The following is an 11553-nucleotide window of genomic DNA, read 5'->3' as shown; positions in this document are numbered from 1 at the left end:
AATGCCTTTTCAATCCTAAGAAAAAAGAACAAAGCTGGAGGCATCACAATCCCTGACTTCAAAACATACCACAAAGCAATAGGAATCAAAACAGCATGGTACCGGTACAAAAACAGACACACAGATCAATGGAACAGAATTGAAAGCCCAGAAATAAAACCACACATATACGGACAGCTAATTTTCGACAAAGGAGCTAAGAACATACAATGGAGAAAGCAAAGTCTCTTCAATAAATGGTGTTGGGAAAACTGGACGGCCACATGCAAAAGAATGAAAGTGGACCATGTGCTATCACCATTCACAAAAATTAACTCAAAATGGATCAAAGACCTGAAGGTGAGACCTGAAACTATAAAACTCATAGAAGAAAATATAGGCAACACACTATTTGACATTGGTCATAAAGGAATCTTTTTGGATGACATGCCTACCCAGACTAGGGAAACTAAAGAAAAAATAAGCAAGTGGGACTTGATCAGATTAAAGAGCTTCTACAAGACAGACAAAACCAGAATCTAGATGAACAGACAACCCACCAGCTGGGAGAAAATATTTGCAAAACATTTATCTGACAAGGGGTTAATCTCCATAATATATAAAGAACTCACACAATTGAACAACAAAAAACAAACAACCCAATCAAAAAATGGGCAGAGGAAATAACAGACACTTCTCCAAAGCAGATATACAGATGGCCAATAGGCACATGAAAAGATGTTCAACATCACTAATCATCAGGGAAATGCAAATCAAAACACCACCAAGATAGCACCTCACACCCGTTAGAATGGCTATAATCACCAAGACAAAAAACAACAAATGTTGGAGAGGGTGGGGAGAAACAGGAACCCTCATACACAGCTGGTGGGAATGCAAACTGGTGCAGCCTCTATGGAAAACGGTATGGAGATTCCTCAAAGAATTAAAAATAGAGATGCCCTCTGATCCAGCCATCCCACTACTGGGAATCTATCCAATGAACCTGAAATCAACAATCCAAAGAGGCTCATGCACCCGTGTTCACTGCAGCATTATTCACTATAGCCAAGAAGTGCAAGCAACTTAAGTGTCCCTCGACTGATGACTGGATCAAGAAGATGTGGTATATATATACAATGGAATACTACTCAGCCATAAAAAAAGACAAAATGGTCCCATTTGCAACAACATGGATGGGCCTGGAGGGTATTATGTTAAGTGACGTAAGCCAGAAATAGAAAGGCAAACACTGTATGATCTCACTCATATGTGGAATGTAAACCAACACATGGACAGAGAAAACTGTATTGTGGTTACCAGGGGCAATGGGGGTAGGGGGTGGGCACAAGGGGTGAAGGGAGACATATATATGGTGATGGACAAACAAAAATGTACAACCCAAAATTTCACAGTGTTATAAACTATTAAAACATCAATAAAAAAATTAATGCCTTTTCAACAAATGGTTCTGGAACAATTGGATATCCACATGCAAAAGGAGGAATCTGGACCCCTGTCTCATGCCAAACACAAAAATTAGCTCAAAGTGGATCACAGACCTAAATGTAAGAGCTGAGACTCTGAAAGGAAAACAAGAACAAATCTTTGTGACTTGGGTTAGGGGATAGTACAACACCAAAAGCAGCACAAAGCTACCAAAGAAAAAACAGGTAAATTGGACTTCATCAAAATTAAAAACTTGTACATCAAAAGACAACATCAAGAAAGTGAAAAAACCCACAGAATGGGACGAAATATTTGCAATTGGTATCCTGACAAGAGACATATCCAAATGAAAAAAAAAAATCTCACAACTCAGTAACGAAAAGACAACCCAACTAAAAATGAACAAAAGATCTGGAGACATTTCTCCAAAGAAGATATACAAATGGCTAATAAACATATGAAAAGATGCTCAACATTACTCATCAGGGAAAAGCAAATCAAACCACAACGAAATACCACTTCATACCCACTAGGGGGCTATAATCAAAAAGTAAAAACTAGTGTTAGCAAGTACGTGCAGCAATTGGAACCTTCACACATTGCTGCTGGGAATACAGAATGGTGCAGCCACTGGGGAAAATAGTTGGGCAGTTCCTCAGCATGTGAAACACTGAGTTACTATATGATCCAACAATTCCACTTCTAGAGAAATGAAAACATACATCCACAAAAAACTTGTAAAAGTATGTTCATAACAGTGTTATTCATGATAGCCAAAAAGCAGAAACAGCCAAAATTTCCATCAACTGATGAATGGATAAACAAAAGGTGGTATATCTATACAATGGAATATTATTCACAAATAATGGATGCACCCTGAAAACGTGCTAAGTGACAGAAGCTATTCACAAAAAATCATATATTATATGATTTCATTCATATGAAATGTCCAGAATAGGCAAATCTACAGAGACAAAGTAAAAAGTGGTTGCCTGGGGCTGGGGGGTGGGAGGGCATGGTAGAAATGGGGAATAAGTAATGGGTACAAGGTTTATTTCTGGTGATGAGAGGGTTTTTAAAATTAGAAGGTAATAATTACACTGAATATACTAAAAAAAATCCCAAAACACTAAACTGTAGACTTCAAATAAGTGAATTACATGGTATGTGAATTATGTCTCAATAAAGCTGTTATCAAAAAACAAAAAACTGATACCTGGGATTCACCCCAGACCAAATAAATCACAATTCCTAAAGATGGGATATGAGTATTTTTTTAAAGCTCCCAGGTAATTTTACATGCAGCCAGCCAACAATGAGAACCTTCGACACAGCGTTTAACATTGGGCTGAGCAGTGAAGGGAACACAAGTTCAATTAAAATAATAATTTAGGTGTCAATTACGATGTGGAGAACAATTCAGTTTTGTGTTAAATTTTTGTTCTTTTGTGTAGAAGAAAAATGCCTCAAATATGAATTCTTAAAGAAAAACGTGGCAATAAATGAAAGATTGAAAAACCAAGTACATGTGTATGTACACACACACTCATATCAAGGATTAAATCTAATGGCCTTACCTATTTATTTTTTGTGTGTGTGTGTGTGTGTGTGAGGAAGATCAGCCCTGAGCTAACATCTGTGCTAATCCTCCTCTTTTTGCTGAGGAAGACTGGCTCTGAGCTAACATCTACTGCCAATCCTCCCCCCCCTTTTTTTTTCCCTCCCCAAAGCCCCAGTAGATAGTTGTATGTCATAGTTGCACATCCTTCTAGTTACTGTATGTGGGACGCGGCCTCAGCGTGGCCAGAGAAGCGGTGCGTCAGTGCGCGCCCGGGATCTGAACCCGGGCCGTAATGGCCTTACCTATTAAGCTCATGAACCATAGAGGTATCTCTGTGGCCCCTCATGACCATTTGCTGTTCTTTAAGCTGTTTAGCTACCTGCCAAGAAAAAAATAAGTTTTAAAATCAAACTCTAACGTTTCCCTGTTTACTCTCTACCAGGTTCTTGTGAAATGCTTTCCACACACTAATCAGTAAAATAGGAGAACCCTGAAGTGGGCCTGTCGTAGCCTCTCATTCCCATTAAGCCTGAGGCGACAATGCTGCACAACCACACGTTACCATACGTTAAACCAGTGTTTCTCAATCTCTTTATCACCTTCCTAAAGAGAATTAAATACTGAACAATAAGACTTTGTCAGGTTGGGTTGAGCTTTGGAGGGTCACAACCATTGGAAAATCTAAGAATTTTTCACCTTCCGAGAACCAGTTTTCTACCCACTGGGGGTGACATTACCTCATTAAGAATGTATGAATTAAAGTTTAAATTACAAAAGTAATTAGGAATGTATGAATTACCATTTTGACACCTAAAAGTTAAAAATTTTTTTTTTATTTTCAAATAAACCAAATACGTACATCTTTGGCTGAGGAACCAGACACCTCTATCCACGTCTTAGAAAAGAATGCACATGATCCCAACATGAAGATGATATAAACCACCACGTGGACAGGATCCTCAAATATGGCACCCATGGACTCAGGAGGAGAAAGATAGTAACAAAGGCCTCCCACCGGGTAGGAACGCGCAGGTCCTCCCCCGCTGACGTCCTACAGAACAAGAATGAAGAGGACCAATGTCAATCTGACTGGGCAAGCATACATTTTTATGACTTTTCAGACTCCTTAAAAATTATGACAATGTTTTAAGTTCAAAGCACTGCACCTACAGCTAATTATTCCATATAATTCAAGGATTTACTTTTGTGTCTAATATCTTCACTCCTTCAAAATTATATAGTGAGCATCTATTACATAAAACACCTTGTGAACATATTATTAACAGAAGAGTGATTTTTTAAAAAACCAAGATTATAATACACCTACAAGAAGAATCTTCCTTCTCTTCCTGAAGATAGGAATATGACTACATTTATAATCAATGTCTGACTACATTTAGAATCCAAGATATTCTGAACTATATGAGTATGCACCATATTCTTTCACTTTAAGTAGTCTACTAAGAATGCAATCAATTGAAATACTGACAGAAGACTAACAACTCACTGCCTAAACTTTATATGATTTGTATATTATATGGAATAGTCTTTTAATAAATATTTATAATGGGATTTTTATGTACACAATTACACATAAGAATTTTTATAGTAACAAAAATGGGAACAGCATGTATTTGCTCATATTAAACAAAAGTTTTGGGGTATAAGGGGTGGGAAAGCAATTTTTGGTTGCAATGATTAAAATGTCTGGTTCCTGGGGGCCAGCCCGGTGGCACAAGCGGTTAAGTGTGCGCTCTCTGCTGCGGCGGCCCAGGGTTCGCCGGTTCGGATCCTGGGCGCGCACCAACACACTGCTTGGCAAGCCATGCTGTGGCGGTGTCCCATATAAAGTGGAGGAAGATGAGCATGGATGTTAGCCCAGGGCCAGTCTTCCTCAGCAAAAAAAGAGGAGGATTGGCAGATGTTAGCACAGGACTGATCTCCTCACAAAAAAAATAAAAATAAAATAAAATAAAATGTCTGGTTCCTGAATTTACAATTTCCAAATGATTCCTTTACTGTATCCCTAGAATCATTAATCCCAAATCAAAAGCACAGTTTATAGACAAATTCAATTTTTCAATAATTCTCTCATTAAAAAGAATCTTAGTTAAGATCACAACACAATCTACATAACCACTGAGTGCATTTATTACTATGAAATTATCACAGTAATAATTACTGCTGGACTATTAGCTCATGAGGGGAGGGACAGCATCCTCCCCTCTTCACAGGTCATCAAATTTCTGTTAAATGAATAGAAAAGGAGTTGTTATGAATAAAGGGAATCCTATTTCCTTCAACTAACATTCAAAAGTTACTGTCTTATCCTGTTAAAACTTAAAAAAAAAAATGACCTTCAGTAAAAGCAGAAAGATATGTCACTATAACTTATAATGCAAAAGATAGTAGATTAAGATTAATGCATAATAAGCACCATATTTCAGGAATAATGACTAAAAAATAATATTCTTTGATGGAATACAAATTCTAGAATTACATAATGTGCAAAAGAATAAAGGATTTTAGTCTTTTTTAATACTATAGTATTAAGGGGGAAAATACTCCTTGATCAGGTGACAGAATTTAAACCCCTCAAAATTCAATCCTACAATAACTCACACTTCAATGACAACATGGCTAGACTGCTTTAGAAGAAGCTATGATGAAGAAGATCTATAAAAGGCAATCAGAATTTACTGGATTCTATTTCTAGCAACTGTTCTCTCCTCAGTCTAGTAATTACATGCCTGTCTCCAGCCCAGTTAATCACAAACTAGTTTACTGCCATTCAGGCCCTGAAAGATGGAACAGGAGAGGATGGTTTCAGTATTCCATATACTATCAGCAAACAGCTTCTTTAGAAACATTATTCTAGACAATAGTGGAATAAGATTACAAAATAGGGAATCACTTTCATGAGAGCAACTGTGATTTTAACCTAAAAGGTCACTCAAATGAGATGTGAGAATGTTCCTAGACAGCAAAATAATAAAAAGTACTTGGCCAATCTTAGTTTTACAACACTTATCAATTCCTCCAAATGATAAACTCTGCTCTTAGGTAAGTGAGTCTGAAAATGTTACAGCAGCTGCTTCAACTGTGGCTCAGCTCTTTCAGTTAAACATATAACCATGAAATGCAAATCACAATAAATCAGAATACTTGGAGTAAATAACACAGTACTCACAGCCCACTGTCCTAGTAAGTTTACTAAAAAGTTGCCACTAAATCGAACAGACAGCATCTGGGAAATGACATACAGGTTTGACACTAAGGCCGACTGAAGAATAATGGGAATGTTCGAGGTATAGAAGAGCTTGATGGGGTAGCTACTATACTGTCCTCGATACCGGGCTGACTTGATGGGCAAGTCGACACGAAACCCCTAAAAAATGGAAATTGAGAGTAAGTAAGAGGAAGTGTACATATCAAGTAAGTACAGATGAGAAGCAAAACAATAGCAGAAGGGAGTATGAAAAGATAATGCTAACAGAATGTTCCCTTCCACACAGAGCGAGAAATAGAAATGCTTTTTTATTTCATATCCACTAATATTTTACACCTTAGAGTCTAAAGAATGGAATTATTTGCTTGAGTAGATTTTGAAACATTGACTTGTTAGATACTAACATTTCAAATGGCATTCTCCTCTTTAAGAGCAAAATAAAAATCCACATCCCACTTACACCAGTGAAGAAGGTATACTTACCTGAAAATATATAACAACAGCAAACACAAAGACTGTGGCAATGAGGTTCATGAGATTGGGTAAGTTCTGACGATAGAAAGCCTCCCTTAAAGCACGGACTTTGTCTGTCCTGGTGGCCAGTAAATGAAAGAGGGCGATGACTGCACCCTCAAACTCAGTACCTGATAAATCAAGACAGAAATTAACTGTAGACTCATCACCCAAAGTCATCCCAAAGGTCAGAACAACTAATCCTGAAACTCCAGTACACGGCAGAAGGTATGAGTCAAAATCATTCATCAATGTTAACTTTATGATACAGCCATGTGTGGAGCTTCTAAAAATATTTAGTTCATTGAGGCAAATCTATCTTTTTTGCATAAATCTGAAGTTTTCTCAAGAGACTATTCTTGATGAAAACAGCCAAAGCGGAATAAACCAAAGCAAATATTTAGTTCATAATCATTTGCCTCTCCTTTACTTCAGGGGAAGGAAAAGAGTATTTTTAGGAGGGAAAAAGCAGCAGCAAAGCAGAATAAAGATGTCAGAATCAAAAGCTCTATGTTACTCAGTCTCCCAAGCTTGCCATTAAGTTTATTTTACCAAGAACATTAATAAACCATCATTGCTCTTTTCTTAAGGCCGGGATCAGCTTAGATGTTAACCATTCCGAATCTGGGATGGCATCTGAGAGAAGTGGAGCTGGGCACAGGGAAAGACAGAATGAAATATTTCAAAATTTAGGTGCTATTACAAAGCCAAGGAGAACAGCGCTCCCTGATGATACAATCAATAACAGTTTTTTTCATCTGAAAAATCTGAATCCAGTACCTTTTTATCCCCCTAGGAATGCTGAAATCGGTCAATTCAATGAGTTCTGCGGTAATGGCTTAAGCAAATAAAATTTTTAAAATCTGCTTGCAGCCACTGAAATTTTAAATAAGCAGTGGCTACAATTTAGATAGTATTCTTTTTTTGAAGTAATATTTCATACTCCACAAATCTCTGCTCATGAACTGTGCACAGTCAGCATCAGGTGCCCGGGGACAGCCAACCAGGACGTCTCTAGGCACGAACTGCTCCATGACGTATACTTCTCAGCACACATCCAGCCAAACGCGTGCAGGTGCAGGCACGGTGCGATGTACCTCTGCCAGTGTTAATAGTAGTGGGACTAAAGGCCTTCCAGACAATGGTCTCACAGATGTTGGTGGCAATAAAGAGGGAAATACCAGACCCCAAGCCGTAACCCTTCTGTAGCAGCTCATCTAACAGCAGCACAATCAAACCAGCAACAAACAACTGTGGGGAAAGAAATGCAAGTAAGCTGAAGCAAGAATAAACTCGAGAAAGGGGAAGATGAACACCATTGACTACTTTCAAAGGATGGGCATTTTTAATATTAAAACCTCATTGTTGCAATATCACTATTACGACTCTGCACCTTATAACCCGTTTCAGTTTAGTCAGAAGCCAGTTCTGCAAATCAGAAGTTTGGAAATACTGTCACATCATAAAGCAGACATTTCAACTTTTAAAGTGTGTTTTTATACACCATCTGAATAGTTTCTCTTACAATGTTTAAATTAGGCCTATTGAAAAGCACACTAAAACAGAAATGTTCACAGTTGTAGAATTTATGACAGCAAAAACTGAAAACACTCCAAATAGCTCTCAGGAAGTGCAAGGCGACATGAATTACGGTGCAATAACAAGATGCACCTGTACACCGCCATTAAAGGAAAGCATGGGACTGTGTTAAAGCATTTTTTAAAGTATTATGTGTAACATTTTATATATGTACATTACATATAATAGATAAGTCAAAAAGTAGAGCATAAATTAATGTGTACACAGATTATAACAATGTAAAAATGCATTCTGTACATACAGTGACAAAGACTGAAAGTAAATTTGAAGACAATTAAGGGTTCACCAGATTCTTAAGCTCACGATTTTTTTAAAAATGAAAGCATACTAACTTTAACTTATGTGAAATTGAAAATTCTTAATTTTCCTGTTGGAGAAGATGTTTCTGCAAAAGCATGCATCAATTAAGAATAACCTAGAGCCTTGTAAGGGACCTCCTCGGTCATCTGACTCCTCCCACCTCAGTAACCTCATCAAGAGGGGAAGAAAATAAGCTTCCATGCCCCCGATCTCACACCTGTCCCCATAAAGACCTCTCCTACAGCAGCGAGGAAACTCCTCTTTCACTCCTCCCAGCTCTGAAGCCTCCCACCCGCATGACTGACTCCGTTCTCCTGATGTCCCGTCAGAAGAGAGCAAACCAACCACAGTACACCGTGTCGAGGGTGCTTACCATACACAGTGGTTTGTTTCCTTAACTGTCAGTTTAATGGTTGTATACAGCCTAACTTGTCTATGTACAATCTTTCAGTTTGACTTCCACTGGACTGGAAATATGGTACAATTCTCAAAATTTCTAAGACAGCTCATGAATCCTTACTGTTTGAAAACCAAGTTTAACATTTTGATAAGATAAAAGAGAAGTTAACACTTAACTACTGAGATTTAATTTTGACCACAATTATGTAATAAGTAAATAAATACTCCCAATCATAAATACAGAACCAACCCTCTGCAGGGAATAACAGCTGTCCACAAACCATCAGCCCGCCAGAAAGTAGGATCCTTGGCTTCTGATTAAATGACCTGTCCAGTCACACGGACAACTGGGAAACAACTGTAATTCTCCAACCCCCCTGTTCAGACCAATGTCCACCAGACTGCAGGGTGATTCACGTATATCCTGTGAAAATCAAACTCACGTTTTTCTAATTGGGGAAAGGAATTATAGAGAAACCTAAATGAGAAACAGTCTCTATAATTACAGAAATAAGATAAAAGATGGTAAAAAGCATGCATGCCTATGAGGGGAATGAGAAACCAAGAAGTCACAGCATCTCACTGACTGAAGCTGTGGTAACAACTGAAAACTAACTGCACGCTCTTGTAGAACACACAATACATATGAATCTCTCAAGTAGGTATAAAAACAACACTTTACATTTCAACCCTGCACGTGCGTGCACACACAACTTAGTTTGACAAGACAATTTTACTACATGCCATGCACACTGATATTTTCTAATTTTTTTTAAATTTTAATCAAGATCCACTACTTAGATTTCAAAATTCGATAGCTGAAAGACACTGACCACGTGAATGAAACGAGAATGATTAAGGTGAGAAATACCTTACATGACAGCATGCAGTTTTCAAAACCTATGTTTCTAGGTGAAAACACACTGATCCAATCATATCTATTCAGCATATCCACACATTTTCAAAGTTAGCAATGCCTTAAACAAGACGCAAATGGGTCACTACTCACCTATGATCAAACACGACAAATTTCTCTACACATTAACACCAGAGGAATTAACCACAAGACAAATATTTGTACACCAGAATTTATATAAACAAATTAGTATATATCTACTTTATTCGTTTCATTCCTAGAATATAACTATTCCTTGATTTCTGATACTGAAAAAAAATTAAAATAGCTTAACTCCACTTTATGTCATTTCATAAGTTCATAACTGACTCTATAAGAAGTCAGTGCTTTATCTAACTAACCCAGACTGGTTAGCTGAGGTTCCCTGATAATCTAAATATATGCTTACTAAAATACTAGAAAAATTTTAATGATGCATAATGTTCTAAGAGCTAGATGCCAATTCTGAGGGTTTTTTAAAAACCAGGGTTATTCTAAACTACAGGTTGCATAAAGCAAATGCTATAAAGAAACAAAATAAGGCAAAAATTGGTATATCAGTATCCTCAACAATGCCAAAAGCATGCGCAGAGATCCTAAGCAGTGAAAAGACATCAAAATCAGTTTTCAGAGGATCTTCTCTCCCCATCCACCGCAACATGTCTTCCTCTAATTCCCAAGGGTAATAAATTTGCCAACCAAGTGTTTTTTAAATGGAGAAATAACGACATGCTATTCTTTAATGAAATGTACCTTATAACAAATGGGAACCCAGTGGAGCTCAGAAAACTACCAAAGACCCTGATAATCCATTAAAAATTCCTCGCTGGTCAAAAGACAAAATATTTCCATCTCATTAGAAAAGCCCTCCCTTGGGGACGGCCCCATGGCTTGGCGGTTAAGTGCACGCGCTCCACTGCTGGCAGCCCGGGTTCGGATCCCGGGCGCGCACCGACGCACCGCTTCTCTGGCCATGCTGAAGCCGCGTCCCACATGCAGCAACTAGAAGGATGTGCAGCTATGACATACAACTATCTACTGGGGCTTTTGGGGGGGAAATAAATAAATAAATAAAATCTTTAAAAAAAAAAAAGAAAACCCCTCCCTATTGTTAATAATGCCAATAAATACTTAAATAATCTAACTCTCCTTGTTCTGAATTACACTCACTAAACAATCTTATTATTATGATTTGCTGCCTATATAAGGTTTCTTATAAAAAAAGAATGGTCAACCACTCCAGTCAGAAACAGTCATCATTTCTTCTCTCTCTCTCTCTCTATATATATATATAAATAAACTGGTATTTTAGCTTTATTTAAAAATACTTTCTTGATCTTGATCCTTTTGACCATTAAAAATAATTTCCTAAATTCATCCTAATTTCAAAGAGTGAACAAGAGCAGGCACTTCCAAGAGAACCAGGACTCTAGCTGCTCAGTGTTTAACTTAAGCAAACTTCTTTTCAAAACCCAATAAATAACTATTATATAACTTAAGTACAATCCATTCTTGGGTAACTTCTCAATGATATTTAAGGATTGTACATTAGAGAAATATCTTCCAAACTTACACAATTTAAGACATTTAGTAGAGGGATAAGTATGTTGGGCCTTTAAAAATTCCATT

The 11553-nt window shown here is 37.5% G+C and overlaps 1 protein-coding gene across 3 annotated transcripts in view; it reads right to left on the bottom strand.

The window, feature by feature from the left end:
- Positions 1-11553, bottom strand: part of SEC61A2 (SEC61 translocon subunit alpha 2) — a 213507-nt gene that overhangs the window by 2153 nt on the left and 199801 nt on the right. For 2 of the 3 annotated variants that reach the window (XM_058532421.1, XM_058532419.1), the window contains 5 exons: positions 7829-7982; positions 6702-6862; positions 6180-6377; positions 3849-4040; positions 3292-3368 (listed from right to left, as the gene is read on the bottom strand). In XM_058532421.1, coding sequence (XP_058388404.1) covers positions 3292-3368; positions 3849-4040; positions 6180-6377; positions 6702-6862; positions 7829-7982 — 782 coding nt within the window. The remainder of the gene's footprint in view (positions 1-3291; positions 3369-3848; positions 4041-6179; positions 6378-6701; positions 6863-7828; positions 7983-11553) is intronic. The other variant, XM_058532420.1, reaches the window with a different exon arrangement.

This window comes from Diceros bicornis, chromosome 36 (assembly GCF_020826845.1).
Source record: "Diceros bicornis minor isolate mBicDic1 chromosome 36, mDicBic1.mat.cur, whole genome shotgun sequence".
NCBI lineage: Eukaryota > Metazoa > Chordata > Mammalia > Perissodactyla > Rhinocerotidae > Diceros > Diceros bicornis.
The sequence above is the reverse complement of the archived record's forward strand: the minus strand, read 5'-3'. Positions and strand labels throughout refer to the sequence as shown.